The sequence below is a fragment of the Giraffa tippelskirchi genome, chromosome 6, assembly GCF_054371585.1.
Source record: "Giraffa tippelskirchi isolate mGirTip1 chromosome 6, T2T-mGirTip1v1.2.pri, whole genome shotgun sequence".
Lineage (NCBI taxonomy): Eukaryota > Metazoa > Chordata > Mammalia > Artiodactyla > Giraffidae > Giraffa > Giraffa tippelskirchi.
In genome coordinates this window covers 82,434,704-82,450,461 of record NC_137280.1, presented here as the reverse complement: position 1 = coordinate 82,450,461, position 15,758 = coordinate 82,434,704, and the positions used below count along the sequence as shown (strand labels likewise).

Below are 15,758 nucleotides of genomic sequence, written 5' to 3'. Positions count from 1 at the left end.
CACCCAAAGGAAGGGGGCTTTGGCTTCCGTGGTCGGTGAAAATGAAGCGGAAGGCTGCTGCCTCACCGACCTCTCCTCTGTCACCCTCCCCCAGCAAAGAAAGACACTCAAAGTTATAAAAGACACAGTTTATTCAGAGGCCACCAGACCCCAGGCACCACCAGGTTGCTGAGTCTGGGTTGCCACACCCTCCAAGATCTGGTCACTTGGGATCAGCTAAGGAGGCAGACAGAGATGGGGGAGTGGCCACAACCAAAGTAGCAAAAAGCACCCCGTCTCAAGGATCCCATGACCTGTACTGACCCTGAGTAACCTCTGAACCTGAGTGGCCCTGATGCGTGACATTGACCTGTGTCTCGTAGAGGGTATCCTGGTACCGCCAAAAGGGTTTTAGTTCTCCGCTAGGCCATGTAGTCTTTCCTCATAGGAACTCTCCAGACACCCCAACATTTAACTCCTGGGAAGCTGGTCCCATCTTCTCAGTCCTGGCCTTCTTGATCAGAGTGCTGGAATAGTCAGAAGTGGTCCTCGGCCTCCTCAGTTTGGGGGTCTGGGCAGCAGGTGGCCTTGGGGACAGACTCGCTGTGCAGCTTGGAGAGGAGCCTGGCTGTCTCCTGGGTGATCTCAAAATGCTTGGGCAGCGGGGTGCGGCGCAGAGGGCTGTCTTCACGGGTGGTGGCAGCAGGGCTGGGTCCTCGCCTCCGCAAGCTCCCTTGGGGCACTGATGTGACAGGGGTCTCCTCGGACAATTTGGAAGCCACCAGGGCCAAGCCGGACAGCTGGTGGGTGACAGGCCGCACGCCTCCCCGGGGATACTTCACTGGCTGGCGGCTGAAGTGGCCACGGGGCTGTGTCCCCAGGGGTAAGTCCTCAGGCCCTTGGTTGGACACTGTGGGATAGGGTGGTCAATGCTAAGCACCCCACAGTCCTGTGGATACCACCCTCCATTGTCATCACTAAGTCCAGCAACCCCAGGGCAGGGGAACCCCAGAACCCTGGGCTAACCTCCAACACACTCACCTTCCCCTCCCTCATTTTGGATGTCTTCGGTTATTTCCTCTTCCTGCTCACATGGCAGAGTTGAAATCTGTAAGAAGAAACCCAGGAATGACACCTCCAGAAATAAAATCCCAGTTCTTGGAGACTCTTGAACCAGCATAAAATCCTAGTTCTTGGAGACTCTTGAACATGCCAAAGCTCCTCTTTGCAGTTTTATATGGGGAGAGATGACGCCCTTAAGAGTGTACTGCTTGCCCTCCTGAGAAGAGGTGTCATTAATCTCAACAGTGGGCTCTGTAAAGTGGGAATGCCTTTGTTCAGCAGAGGTTGTTGGCTGTTAGTCACTCAGTCATGTCTGACTCTTTGCAACCCCATGAACTGTATGTAGCCCACCGGGCTCCTCTGGCCACAGGACTCTCCAGGCAAGAATACCGGAGTGGGTTGCCATTCCCTTCTCCCGACCCAGGGATCGAACACAGGTCTCCCGCATTGCAGGCACCAGAGGACCAGCCTGGAAAGTGACAGCCATCTCTCTGTTAGGAAGGGGTGAACTACCGATCTCCATCCTGCTATACTTTCTGCAATTTCCGGCTTACTTTTTTAGCTTATCTGTGTACCTTTTAGTTTAGCCTTTAGCTAAATGCTAATAGCAGTTGGAATGCTCTGAGTCCTGAGCACTTTCTGAAGTTCTGAGTCCCACACCTCACTAGCAGCTCCTTTCCCAGCTCTAGGGTGCTATAGGTGAGATCCAAGCTCTCAGGAATGGTGTGTATATCAGGACCTGAGGGACAGGAAGCCTCCCCTAAGAGTCCCATCTACATATGGTTTTCACAAACAGTATGTACCTTTTAGGGCACTTAGTAAGTGAGTGTAAGTTCACCTGCATTGCAGGCATGCAGTTGGTGGACACCCCTCCTTCCTCACAGGCTTGCACACCCCTCTCTGCCCTCACTTCTTACCACCTTCCCCTCACTCATTCATTACAGCATGGGGCTGTACACTGAACACAGCAGGGGCGGTCCCACCTTGGGGCTTCTGTACTGGCTATTCCCTCTGCCTGGAACACCCTTCCCCTGATCCCTACCTGGCTTACTCCCCTTCACATTCTTCTCATCTCTGATCGCACTCATCTTCTTCATGGGACCCACCCACAGCATCCTATTTACTGTTACAAACTGCCCACCACCTCTCACCTTGGTGCCCTTGACATCTCTTACTTTACCCAAACCCTTTCTTTCCTTTATAGTACTCATCACCTTGTAATATCCTATACAACTTTGTATGACTTTGTATCATATATCTTTATTGCTGGTTTTTTCCTCACTAGAAGGTAGGCAACCAAGAGGGTGGAGTCTGAATATTTTGCTCTCTGATATATATGTAATGCCTAGAACAATGCTTGGCACACAGTAGGTGTTCAATAAATATTCTGTTGAAGGAATCAATAGTATTCATGTTAGGATCTCTGCAAGGCTGTACCCTGTTGTTATTCCATTATATCCCACCAATGCATTCCTTACTTTTCCTCTCAGGATGAGTGCAGGGTCAATAATGAGGAGGAAAGGAATGAAATAGACAATTTCAAAGGGGAAGGAAGGAAGGAAGACAGGAAAGAGAGTGAGAAATTTAAATGGAGAGAAGGTTCTCCCCATGTCTGTGGGCCCACAGGTTCCTACCTCTGGGAGCGTGGCCTCAGGATGCTTCTCCAAGGCACTAAGGAGCATGGTGTCTGGGTCCCGGTCTGAGGCTAGGGATAAGGGCAGGGGGTCCAGGACAAGTTGTAAGTGTGGTGGCTGGAGGCTGGCTGGGAGGGTCACAGGGGGTGGGCTGGAGTGTCGGGGCAGGGGCTCAGTGGCCAGGAGGAGCTCGTCAGTCCCAAAGATCTGCTCATAGTGCACAATGAGGAACTCGATGAGCTGAGCCTGGTGTGCGGAATCCAGCAGGCAAGTGACAGGTCCGGCACTAGCTGGCCCTGGGCCGTCTGGCAGCCGCAACAGCGTCGGCCCAAATACAATGCCCAGGTTGTTGGCAGACATCTTGTTGTCCTCAAACTGTGCAGCCACCCTGGGGACAGCATGAGCAGAAGGATCAGGGCACAGAGTGTATGATTACTGGTCACTGGGTAGGACCTGCAAACCAGGCTAGTGGTGACTTGCTCAAGTCATGGGTAAGAGGTCCTGGTCATTGTTTGCGACCAGCAGCCACGAGCCTGGAGATGGGGGTCAAGGGTCAGCATCCAAAGTCAGGAGTCATGTATTAAGTTTCAGAGCTCAGAAAACACATATGAAGGTCAGAAGTCAGTGTCAGGGGTCACGGGTCTCGTATTTAAGGAAGGCACGACAGTCTGAACCTCAGGTCAGAAGTCACATGTCAAGATCAAGGACAGTGCACACCTGAACAGATGGGCCACCAGGTGCCGCAGGGTGCTGTAGTTAGAGTCAGGCAGCTGCACCAAGAGGGTCTTCAGCGAGCGGATAACCTCAGGGCTGGGGCTGGGGGTCCCAGGGTCGTGCACTGGGTCTGCATGCAGGGTCTTAGCCAGAGAGATGAAGGCATCGTAGAGGTGGAAGGGGACCACGGGGTCAGTGAGCTGGGGGTGGAATGGCAGGGGGGATATGGGTGTGGGTGGGCTGCAGAGGGTCCTCAGCCTGAGCCCATCTGGCCCATGAGTCCCAAGCCACTGAGCACCCACCTCCTGGAGGAATCGCTTGAGAACACTCGAGACATCATGAGGTGAGTTCCCTGACAGGTCAACCAATGCTCGGCCATTCTCAAAAGCCTGGCACAGCCGTTCCACGCGGACCCTGGACCCGCTGACCCGATAAATGCCCTGCAGGGCAGGAGTGGGAAGTGGACACCTGGCTTGCAATCTGGCCACTGAGAGGGCTGGGTCACTATTGGGGGTGGTCAAAGGTCAAGGCAGCACCTGCACATTCAGCGCGCGCTGTTCTATCTCAGCCGTGCACCTGGTGATCACAAAAGGCACCTCCTCTGGGAAGTCCCTGGGCAGTTGCAGGAAGTTGACCCCAAAGAGGGGAGTCCGGGCTGGTAGCCGCTTATGTCCACAGAGGATCAGTAGCGTCTCGAGGCAGCGCTTGTGGCAGGTCAGAAAGCACTGAGGAAAGGTCACAAGGTCAGGAAGGTCATCAGGGTCAGTGGGGAAAGAGAAGGTCATAGAGATACTCAGGGAGCAGGGGGTTCATAGGGGATCATCAGATCAGGGCAGGTATCTCATGGGAAGGTCTTAGGAATCTCAGCTCAGGGAGATGCCTGTGGTCAGAGAGGTCACTGGGGGTCAGCAGAGGTCATTAGGTCGTCAGCCCACGCCATACCTCCTCGCACTCTGTCCCGCTGACCATGAAAGCCTCACACTCTCGGCACTTGGCTGGGCCCCGCAGCCGCCGCAACCGGTGGGTCTGGGCCGCGTTGGATAGTATCCACTTTTTGAAGGGGGTCCCTGGCCCATTCTCCAGCCCATCTCCCAGGTCTGCAGGGAGGGAGACAGGGTCAGAAGTGCCTAGTCCATCCCCAGCCCACCTCCACCTGCTTCCAGCCTCACCAGGGTCTCGCTCCTCAAAGTCATCTGAAGACTCGGTGCCTATGGATGACACTTTTACCAGCCGTCTCGTGCCAGAGCCTGGAGTCAGAAGGTTACAGAGGTTGAAGGTCACAGAGGTCACAGGGGAGGCTCCAAGGCTAAGGAGACCTTCCTGGTCTTCAGCCTTCCCAAAGCACCCACGGATGCCCTTGGGGAAAGGGTTAGAGGTCAGGGGGGTCAGACAGGTCAGGGGTTAAGGGCTGAAGAACAGGTCAGTAACCTGGGGGTAGCGGTGGTTCCAAGTTGGATCAAGAGAATGGGTCAGAAGTTGAGAAAATAGGTCAGGGATGCAGGGTAGGTCAGAGGTCAAAGAAAGAGGGTTTGAGGTTGAGGGTCAGAGCCTAGCCAGGGGCCGGAGGATGGTCCCACCTGGACTGGAAGTGGGAGAGTCCTGGGAGCGAGACTCGCTGCCGCCACCCACGCTGTCCACATCACTGCCCACAGTGGGGCCCAGAGCTCCTAGGGAGGGACAAGTCAGTTAGGTGTGGCCTTCTCCCCAGCACCACTCCTGCCCGCCTTTCACTGTACTCACCCTGCCAGCCCGTGCCTGTGTCCTCCCAAGGGCCTGGCTCAGCTGCACTCTCATCCAGCTGTGGAGGGGGTGCTCCAGAGAGCTTCTTTTTTGTGTCCAGAGGGGAACTGAGAGGAGAGGTTTGAGGGCTCTGACAATCAAGAAACTGGCCTGGGACTGACATCACCCCTGGTTTCCCTTTTAGGACCCAACTTCAAGGACTTGGGTCTGCACCCTTATGGCCATGGGCATCATGGTCCCCGGTGCAGTAACCCCCAAATTCCCAACCCTCCCACGACTAGGACAACCCCACCCAAATGCCTGGCTTCCTATCCGACCCTGTTCCTGGGGACCCACCTGTGCGTGAACTCCTGGAAAGAATAGGCGGGTGGCGGGGGCGGTGGGGAGTGGGGGCGTAGCGCCCTCACGAACTCTTGATATCGCTGGCCAGGCTCGAAGGGAGCGCAGCACTCCGCCAGGGCGTTGAAGGCGCGGGGGCCACGCTCTGCCTGAGCCCCTCGAAGCCTGAACAATCCCAGGGTCACCTGTTGGGGGGAGCCCACGCGTGTAAGAAGGGCGGAGCCTGAGAGCCTGGGGCGTGGCCTGACCCTGAGAGACAGGAGCTCGGTCCAGGCTTGGGGGCAGGGCAGGGCAGTGGGAAGTGGCTGAGGGACTGAGCCTGCAGCTGGGATAGGGGTGTGATCAGAACCCGGGTGGGTCAACCTTGGGGCAGGACTCCTTGCGTGGGACCGAGAAAAGAAGTGCTGTCAGGGTCTGGGGGCGGGAACTGTCTGTCCAGGGAGAGGGAGCCAGTCCTGGTGCCCCGGAGGCAGTCTAGGGGCAGGTGATGCCCAGCGGTGCTAATAAGTGTGGCGAGCAGCTGTCGGGTGAGGGTCTCACCCGCCTCAGCACTTCGTCCCCCTGCAGCACCAGTTTGCGCACGTGTGACACGATCCGCTGCTTGGCGGCCTCCAGTTCCTGTTGCCGCGCGTTGGCCTCCCTGACGCAGGCCTGGTACAGTGCTTCGGCCTCCTGCGCCTGGAGAAACCGAGGCAGGGAGCGTGTATGGGAGAGATCCGTGGGGGCTGGGGGCACCGAAGCACAGCGGGGCACGGGGTGGAGTCCTCACCTTGGCCTGGGCCTCTTCTCGAGAGCGCCGCCGCCGCTCCTGCTGTTTGTTGGGGCCTGGTGAGGCCTGGAGAGCCAGGTCTTCGGGCGACACCTGGGAGCGCACCCGCAGCTCCTCGCTGCGCTGCATATACTGGAGCTGGGCCCGCCGCAAAGCCTGCACCGCCTCGTTCTAGGAGTGGAAGAGGGACGGGCCTTTTGGCTTCTTCATCTCCTCCCCCAGCCTGCTTTCCCAGCCCGCAACCCTAGGCCTCACCATCCGCTTCTGCTCTTTCATCCACTGCTCCTTGAACTCCTTCCGCCACTTCTCAATCTCAGTCCGTTTGGCAGCCAAGGGCTGGGAAGGATGGGGAATGAGGAATGCTGCCTGGGTTGCTTGGTCATCCCATTCACCGGGGACACATGTCTTTCACCCTCTGGACCCTTTTCTTGGTTGCACTCTCTCCTGGGTCTTCTCTCCCAGATTTGCCCTCCCCCACCCCCGTGGCCTCTCCACAAAGAGTCTTGGTGGTCACCTCCATCCTTTGGGTCTGGAGCTGGGGATGCCAAAGCTCTCTTCCTGAGTACACTGGGCATCTCGCCCCATGGCCCGCATACAAACAAAAGCACAGTTATGCAATTGCACAGGAAGCCTGGTTTGAATCTCTGCTGGGTAACCTTGGGCAAGTTCCGCAGCATCCCTGGTCTCAGCTTCCTCATCAGCAAATGGTGCTGATGGTAATGATGCCTCCCTGGATGCTTGTAGAGAAATGATGCATGAAGGGCCCCCTCACCTGGTAGTAGTCTCTTTTCTGCTGGGCCAGTGTCTCCACGGCCAGGGTTCCTAGGCTGAGGTCATGCTCCAGAAATAGGAGGTAGATATATTGCAGTGACATTTGGCTCTGGGGGAGGGGACAGGGAGCTGGTGTTAGAGGATGCTGAGGATCTAGGGGGTTCCAGCTGGGATTCTGGAGGGGCTGGGCTCTGGGGGCCAGTGTCTGCTCATGGCTACCTGCTGCTGGATTGACACCTTGCCAGCCTCGGCAATCTTCATGATGTTTTTGGCAAACTCCAGCTCTAGGGGTAGACAGCAGGGGTCTGAGTCAGGCGGGGTGTGAGTACTGCAGGGTCCAGGGCAGGGCCTGGGACTGGGCCCAAGGAGCCCTCACCATAGCTGGCTCTCTTCTCAGTCCAGGCCAGCAGCTCCTTGACGTAGCGGCTCCAGGTCTTGGCATACTCCAGGGCTGCATCCACGCCCCCCTTGGTTCGGATGAGCCGCAAGTCCAGTTCCTCCCCTGGGGCAGATGGGTGGACCTCTGAAACCTTCCCTGAGCCCTCAGACCAGACCAGTGAACCCTGTTCTACATCCTATGGCTTCTCCAAACACTCCCTTGCTTTTGCTTATCCAGGCTGCAATCTTACACTGATTCTCTACTGAGACTGGGGGCTCCCTGAGGACAGGGGTTCACATCTGTTGTGTGCACTGCCATGTCCCTGGTGCATGGAACAGGCAGTTGGTGATGGAAGGACTCCTTTCTGCCCCCATGCTTCTGGCCCCAGAGCCCCCTACCTGTAAGGGGTGCAGGATCCTCTGGGGAGGGGCCACTCCAACGGCTGGTTTCACTGGTCTGAGGGGTGGGGGGAGACAGCATTCAGAAACAAGCAGTGCAAGGGTCCCACCTTCCTCAGTCTCTCCTCTGAGGCCCCCTTCTCCCTGTTCCCTGGGTCCCATCTCTCACCAAAGTAGCTGTGGCATTCTTGTCAGGTTCCGGGTCTCCTGAAATCACAGGGTCTCCAGCCAGCATCTCAAGAGTCCTGGGAGGTAAGGGAGTCAGGATGACACCCTCCACGGAGTCTGCCTCACCTAGGGTGCTGGGGACCCCAGGGCAGTTTGAGGATGGTCCTAGATATCACCTCTGTGACATCTGTCATATCTGGGGGTCCTGAGGGATGGGACTTTAGGGAGGGAAGTGAGCTTTTTTTTAATGAAATTTGAGATAGAATTTGAAGGATCCTGGGTAACTTTGGGGTTTAGAGTAGGATTATAAAGCTCTCAAATGTTTTAAGGGATCACAAGGGTCACAGGAAGGATACATGGGGGCCCTAGGATCACTCTGGGGGTTGCTGGTGGATTTAGGGGGTTGAATTTGGGGATATTCAGGTGTGTTGAGGGCCCTCTCTTAGGCTTCTTGGGTTATCAGGTAAGTGTATCCAAAAGTTGCAGGTTCCTAAAGGGGCTTTGGGCATCTAAATGGTTAGGGATTTGGGGATCCTGGCAGAATTTGGGGTGACTCAAGCTCAGACTCACACATTCCCCAGTGAGATTTCGAGGTTGTCCAGGCTCCGGAAGATGTCACTGTACCTCTTCCTGCTCTCAGGAGCCGGGGGTAACCCTTGGAGAGGGGAGTATCACACATGGGCCAACAGAAGCCTCTCTCCACCCACTGCACCTTGGCAGGTTGTTTGGAGGGTGAGGAAGGTGAGCGGGGGTGGGGGGGGGTGTGAGGGTGGAGGGAAAGAGAAAGGAAAGAGAGAGAGAGAGAGAGCTCTGGTCCCATGGGGAGTGCAGGATGGGATGGATGTTTGAGCTGGGATGGTGGGAGTGTGGGCTTGGGTGGGGCCTGACTCAGGACAGGCAGATGGACTCAGGCACAACCCAACACAGAGACCGCTGCTTGGAGAAGCAGAGACACCCACACATGCATGGGCCTAGAAGCAAAGTGACAAAACAGATGTCCTAGATACAGCCACACTGTCTCCAGGGACAGAGACAGCTTGACAATGAAGCCACATGGACCTCAGGCCAGACAGATGGAAATACACGTGGGACAGACCAGCACAGGGCCCGCGGCAGAAACACACACAGGCAGATTGAAACCCGGAGAGGCATAAAGACCAAATGACACTCAATATGCAAATTAGAGACACAAAGACTGGCGGAAACAAAGTCGGACCTCGCCACGTTTCTGCTGCAGGCACCCCTTCTAGGGGGCGCAGATCAGCATGTTCCCCTCCCTGGGCAATGGAGTAGCTGGGTGGTGATCTTGCTGCGTTGCCCTCTCCATCAGCAGTCGTGACACCCTACCCCCATCACAAATATCAGAAGCAGAAGCAGCCACTTCCCCTTCCTGGGCCCCCTCCCCCAGACATCCGGGGTGAACTCCTAAGGAGGAGGGGGTCAGGGGCTGGTGTCCCGGGCCCCCTCTCAGCTTGGGAGTCCCCACAGTGGAGGATTCCCGCGTCCTCCCCACTCAGGAACTCCTCTCCCAGCTCTCTGGACAGGGAGGGACAGGCGGGGACCCTCACTGATGTAGGAAGTAGGATACGGTCGGGAGAGGCCCCTCTAGGATCACGAATCCCGGACCGCCTACCCGGCTCTGTTGAATCCATGCTCCGGCCCTAGGATCGCTCGGCTAAGACGGGGACTGGGACGGAATCGCGCGCCGGCGCCGCCGGGGCCGAGCCCCGGTTTCCTGCCTCGGCCGCCGCTGCCGGGGTTCCGCGCGGCCCCGCCCGGCGAAGGCCCCGCCCCCAACCACGCCTCTGCGGGAGGCCACACCCTCCAGGCATAGACGCACGGACCGCGCCCCCTGCCTGAGAGGCTGGGGGTGCATTCAGGACCTCCTAAGTGACCGGCCGAAACGACTCCATCCCGGCCAGGGTTTCCTCTTCCCAGATCTTTGTGGGGCCCCCTAACCCCAGCATACTCCCCTTACAGTGAGCCCACACAGTCTGCCTGGCCAGAGGAACCTGTCCCAAACTTTTCCCGTTCTACGACCCAAAAGCCTCTTGGAACTCTGAACCCATCCTAATCTGGCTGGGGCAATGGGAGCCCCCTGGGGGTGGTCTGATGTCCTGCCCCATCCCGGTTGAATCTGAAGTCTCCGAAAGCTGAACGCCGAAGAACTGATGCTTTTAAACTGTGGTGTTGAAGACTCTTGAGAGTCCCTTGGACTGCAAGGAGATCAAACCAGTCATCCTAAAGGAAATCAGTCCTGAATATTCACTGGAAAGACTGATGCTGAGGCTGAAACCCCAATACTTTGGCCACCTGATGCGAAGAGCTGATTCATTGGAAAAGACCCTGTTGCTGGGAAAGATTGAAGGAGGGAGGTGAAGGGGACTCCAGAAGATGAGATGATCGGATGGCATCACCGACTTGATGGACATGAGTTTGACCAAGCTCCCGGAGTTGGTGATGGACAGGGAAGCCTGGCATGCTGATGAAGTCCATGAGGTCACAAAGAGTTGGACACAACTTGAGCGACTGAACTGACTGAACACAGTAGTCGTCAACCTTTTTGGCACCAGGGACTGGTTTTCTGGAAGATGATTTTTCCATGAACTGGGGGGGGGGGGAGGGTCGGAGCAGGGGTATGGTTTCAGGATGATTGGAGAGCATTACATTTATTGTGCACTTTATTTCATTATTACATTGTGATACCTAATGAAAAAATTATACAACTCATCATAATGCAAATCAGTGGGAGCCCCGAGCTTGTTTTCCTGTAGCTGGATGGTCCCATCTGGGGGTCATGGGAGACAGTGACATCTGAAGTGTGTTGCTTATGTCCAGTCTACTCTGGAATCTCATTTTGGTTGCTGTCAGTGCAGAAAACCCTGCTTTACAAAGATGAGGTGGAATGGAAGTGGAAATGGAAGCAGGTTTTTCGGTGCTTTTGTGGCAATCTCAGGATATTCTGCTTTGACTTTAAGCCAGAACATGTGTGTGTACTAAGTCGTTTCAGTTGTGTTGGACCTTATGGACTATAGACCACCAGGCTCCTTCGTCCATGGGATCCTCCAGGCAGGAAGACTGGAGTGGGTTGCCAAGCCCTCCTCCAGAGGATCTTCCTAACCCAGGGATCGAACTGGTGCCTCTTATGTCTCCTGCATTGGAAGCAGGTTGTTTACTACTAGCGCCATCATGCCTGCAAGTGATAGTTGCTCAGTTGTGTCTGACTCTTTGCAACCTCATGGACTGTAGAGCACCAGGCTCCTCAGTCCATGGAATTTCCAGGCAAGAATACTGGAGTGGGTTGCCATTTCTTTCTCCAGGGGATCTTCCTGATCCAGGGATCAAATTCTTTACCATCTGAACCACCAGGAAAGTCCATCCAGAACACACAGAAATTTGAAATTATCTCAAACATACTTTTAAGGCCACCATCATTTTTGATCTCAAGCAGTTGATCCTTTTCTAGCATGGGCAAAGTCAATTCACCTGGCTTTTTCACAAATGGGGTGAGGATCCATTCCTTCCCAATTTGGGGGTCTTCTGTGGTTGAGCAGTAGTGCTCAAACTCTTGAAAGCTGCCGTAGGTGATCATTCATCAGCTGGGAGAAAGTAGGCCCTGGCTCAGTCCCTTTCAAAATCTCTGCTAACGTTTGAAACGTCAAAAATTCCCAATGTGCACTTGTTGCCCTCATAATTTTGGTGTGGGTTTGAATGCAGCCACTTTATCTGCTGACTTGAACACAGTTGTTTTCCCCTGAAGTGACAGATTGAGTTCATTGAGCAGGTTGAAGATGTCACACAAATAAGCAAATTTTGCAGCCCATTCTGTCACTGAAATATGCTGCCAGTGGCGACTGTTTTTCTAAAAGAAATATCTAGAGCGGCTCTCATAACTCAAAAACTCTGGCTAGGGATCTACTTTTATATAATTTATTTTTATTTATTAGTTTTGGCTGCATTGGGTCTTGGTTGCTTTGCGTGGTTTTTCTCTTGTGGCAGTGAGCAGGGACTACTCTTCATTGCAGTGTGCGGGCTTCTCATTGCAGAGCACAGGCTCTAGGCGCATGGGCTACAGTAGTTGCAGCTGAGGGCTCAGTAACTGTGGTACATGGGCTTAGTTGCTCCTTGGGATGTGGATTCTTCCTGGACTAGGGATCGAACCTATGTCCCCTGCATTAGAAGGCGATTCCTGTCCACTGTACAACCAGGGAAGCCTCAGTGATCTACCATTAGAAAGCATCTCACTTCTGTGTATAAGAGATGCTTGTGGTCTATGTCTATCTCTTCACAAAGCTGCTCGGACAGATGTGAGTTAAGGGCATGTACTTTAATGTGGTTGATAATTTTAATCACATCATATAAAATGTTAAGTTCAGGTGACATTTTTCGGCTAGCAGCATTTCTTTATGGATGACACAGCATGCAGACTCACACTCAGAAGTGACCTCTTTGACCCAAGCAGTGAAACCAGAAAGCCTTTTAGTCATGGCAGCCCTTCAGTCCATGCATATACTGACACAGTGACCTGATACATAATCACTCAAAGACTTGTGGTGTTGGTTGGCAACAAAAGTGCATGTAACATATTCTCATGAAAAATAAATGGCACAAGAACAAACATTGTTGCCTTGTTGTCAACACTGGTAGATTAGTCAACCTGGATTGCATACCATGTTGATTTGTTAATCCTAACAACTGTGCCTCAATAGTCTCTATTTCATCAATTAGTTTAGTTACGTAAGTGAAAAGTGAAAGTGCCAGTCACTCAGTCGTGTCTGACTTTTTATGACCCCATGGACTGTAGCTCGCCAGGCTCCTTTGTCCATGGACTTCTCCAGGCAAGAATCCTGGAGTGGGTTGCCATTCATTTCCTTCTGCAGGGGATCTCCTTGACCCAGGGATGGAACCTGGGTCTCCTGCATTGCAGGTGGATTCTTTACTGTCTGGGCCACCAGGAAAGCCTAATTACAGTATCCTCTAGTTATGGCACTAGACAAAAAAGGGAACACATGCCACCTTTTGAACTACAGCCTCTCCTAGAAGTTCATGACAAATGTACTCAGCAGCAGGAAGGATCAACTCTTCACCAACAGGAAAGCTTAGCTTTAGCAATAGGGTTAGCCTCTGAGAATGATGTTTTCTGTTCAGTTAATGAAGTGGTGGCCTTCAATAATTGCTTCTGTTCTTTGGTTCACATTTTTTTTTTCTTTTGAAAAACTCCAAAGCCTTGTCTTTTAACGCAGGGTGCTTGGTCTCCATGTGGCATAGCAGTTTTGAAGGCTTCATGGCTTTATTGGCTAGCCAGTTGCCCATATTATACAACATGGTCTTAGAGTAGTGAACCACCTGTTACAATGAACCCGTAATTTAACTATGCTAGGACTCTTGGTCGGAGAAGGCAATGTCACCCCACTCCAGTACTCTTGCCTGGAAAATCCCATGGATGGAGGAGCCTGGTAGGCTACAGTCCATGGGGTCGCTGAGAGTCGGACACGACTGAGCAACTTCACTTTCACTTTTCCCTTTCATGCACTGGAGAAGGAAATGGCAACCCACTCCGGTATTCTTGCCTGGAGAATTCCAGGGATGGCGGAGCCTGGTGGGCTGCCGTCTATGGGGTCGCAGAGTCGGACACGACTGAAGCGACTTAGCAGCAGCAGCAGCAGCAGCAGGACTCTTGGTTGCTGTTGTTTAGTTGCTAAGGTGTGTCTGACTCTTCTGCGACCCCATGGACTGTAGCCCACCAGGCTCCTCTGTCCATGGGATTTCCCAGGTAAGAATACTGGAGTGGGTTGCTATTTCCTTCTCCAGGGGATCTTCCCAAACTAGAACTCTTGGTATTTTCTTTCAAATGCAGCTTTTTTTTTGGTGGGGTGGCAGTATTGGAGTCTTCTGCTGTCTCACCACTGGGTCTTTCCTTACAGAGAAGCTCTCCAGCGACATTTGTTTCTACACGTTTTGGCTAGGGTCAGCTTGTGGGCTTATCAAAGCTGTAACTGAGACAAGTGTGCAGTTGGGGAAAGAGGCATGGATGGAAGTGAAGTGGTAAATAAAATGGGCAGGCCACACCTGGACTAAAACCAAGTGTCGGATTCTGACTTTAAGCCTGCCATCAGATGTAGCTGTATAACTACATCAACTCACTTGCCACTATAAATCCTGCCAAGAGATGAAGCTTAACTGGCACTTGCCAGTTAGGGATAGGGATTTGAGTCTGCAAGCAATTGATTTATGGTCTCTGTGCAGTGGAACCTCTCTACTCATGACAACCTGGATCTGCAGCTGCTTCCTGTGCTACATCGCCACCTCAGCTCCACCTCAGACCACCAGGTATTAGATTCTTGTAAGAAGTGTGCAACCTAGGGGACTAGGTTTGAATCCTTGCATGTGCAGTTCATGATGCTATGAGAATCTAATGCTGCCACTGATCTGATAGGAGGTGGAGCTCAGGTGGTAGTGCGAGAGATGGGGAGCAGCTGTAAATACAGATGAAGCTTCGCTTGCTCACCTGCTGCTCACTCCTGCTGAGCAGCCTGGTTCCTGAGGCCCAGGGGTTGGGGACCTCTGCCCTAACATGCTGGGGCTGAAGACACTACTGGGGAACCCCCCAGGAGGGCTCAACGCTGGATCAGGCTCTTGAGGGCCCATTTTCAGGGCAGTCAGAGCACCCCTCGGACCTCTCATGCACGGAGGGTGCAAGGACCGTCGCTCTGAGCCCACCAAGAACCATTCCCAGCAAACTCCCCCATCCAGAGTGCTCCCCTTCCCCATCTGCATGCCTCAAATGGTCTCAGGGATCCCCTGCTGGATGGAGTGTGGCACCTGTTGTTGTTCAGTCGCTAACTGGTGTCCGGCTCTTTGCAACGCCAGGGACTGGGAGATGAGCGGAGAAATAGCAGGAACCTCTTCCCCTCCGGAAACCCTGGCCAGTGTTCAGGGCCCATGTGGTGCTCACCCTGGTCCCAGCCCCTTCCTCACTCGGGCTTCTAGGGCTCTCGGTGGGCTGTGGGCCACACTCCCTCTGCTGGGGAAGCCTGTTGGGTGGGTTGCTGAGGATGACCATGAGGCAGAGGCAGAAAAGGGTCGAGTTCCTCACTGAGCATCAGTGGGGAGAAGGAAGTAAGTTGTCCAGAAGCCTGGGCTTGGGTTCCTTGGCCCGAGGTCGCCACATGCAGCTTGTCAGAGTTATTCAAATGCACCCACACCCCACATTCTGCAATTTCTGACTGGAAATAAAAGGCTTTTTCTAGTTTTTTTGGCTGTTGAAAAGGGAAGAAATCTCTGACTGCGGGTCTTAGCTTTCATGCTATCAACTCCACAGTTTCTGAACTGTAGTGGGTGAATGCCTTCTGGAAGGAAGGACAGTGTCAGTATTGAGAGCCAGACTGCAGGTCAGACCCTGCTATGATGTGACCTGGTGCTGGTACCTGTGTGCTGCAGAATCCTGAGGGCTGTGACCAGAGTCAGTATTTGTAATGACTTCAACTTCCTTGTATCTGACACCACAAGAGGAAGGCATGCTGTTATTTGCATGTTACTTACAAAGGAAAATTGCCATGATCCTAAGACTTCCCTGAGTGCCTGAGGTGTCAAAAACATAAAGCTGTGAGGCTATGGAAACATGGAAGTGCTTACAAAACTAGGAAGTACAGAGAGCTCTCTGGGCTCTGAGCTTGGCCTGAAAAGTGCCGAATGTGTTGCAGAACAAGGTTTGAACCTCACACTGCCCGTGGCAGGAGGCAGGGACCAAGACCACTCAGACCCTGACAACCCCTTCTGTGGCACACAGATGGAGGTGAGGCTTC

At 53.8% G+C, this 15,758-nt stretch overlaps 1 protein-coding gene across 7 annotated transcripts; it reads right to left on the bottom strand.

The window, feature by feature from the left end:
* Positions 1 to 113: 113 nt before the first annotated feature.
* On the bottom strand, positions 114 to 9,718 carry GMIP (GEM interacting protein). 7 transcript variants are annotated; one of them, XM_081496075.1, is made up of 22 exons: positions 9,587 to 9,718; positions 9,170 to 9,296; positions 8,524 to 8,608; positions 7,955 to 8,030; positions 7,786 to 7,843; positions 7,385 to 7,510; positions 7,228 to 7,292; positions 7,010 to 7,117; positions 6,493 to 6,573; positions 6,238 to 6,408; positions 6,009 to 6,146; positions 5,466 to 5,653; positions 5,130 to 5,236; positions 4,967 to 5,056; positions 4,559 to 4,636; positions 4,332 to 4,486; positions 3,926 to 4,114; positions 3,692 to 3,829; positions 3,393 to 3,589; positions 2,676 to 3,063; positions 1,021 to 1,087; positions 114 to 889 (listed from the first exon to the last, which is right to left on the bottom strand). In XM_081496075.1, the coding sequence occupies exons 4-22, from the start codon at positions 8,018 to 8,020 to the stop codon at positions 516 to 518; spliced, it is 2,784 nt and encodes a 927-aa protein (XP_081352201.1). In that variant the 5' UTR covers positions 8,021 to 8,030; positions 8,524 to 8,608; positions 9,170 to 9,296; positions 9,587 to 9,718; the 3' UTR covers positions 114 to 515. The 7 variants fall into 7 exon arrangements, with proteins under 7 accessions (XP_081352201.1, XP_081352202.1, XP_081352195.1 ...); XM_081496076.1 differs by lacking the exon at positions 9,170 to 9,296 and having other exon boundaries at positions 8,524 to 8,659; XM_081496069.1 differs by lacking the exon at positions 9,170 to 9,296.
* Positions 9,719 to 15,758: the final 6,040 nt, after the last annotated feature.

Excerpts from the sequence above, each read along its gene's own strand:
- GMIP (XM_081496071.1), bottom strand. Across the intron at positions 5,258-5,471 it reads TATTCTTTCCAGGAGTTCAC|CCCTCAAACCTCTCCTCTCA; the intron begins GCACAGGTGGGT and ends TGATTGTCAGAG. Across the intron at positions 890-1,020 it reads CCAAAATGAGGGAGGGGAAG|TGTCCAACCAAGGGCCTGAG; the intron begins GTGAGTGTGTTG and ends CCTATCCCACAG.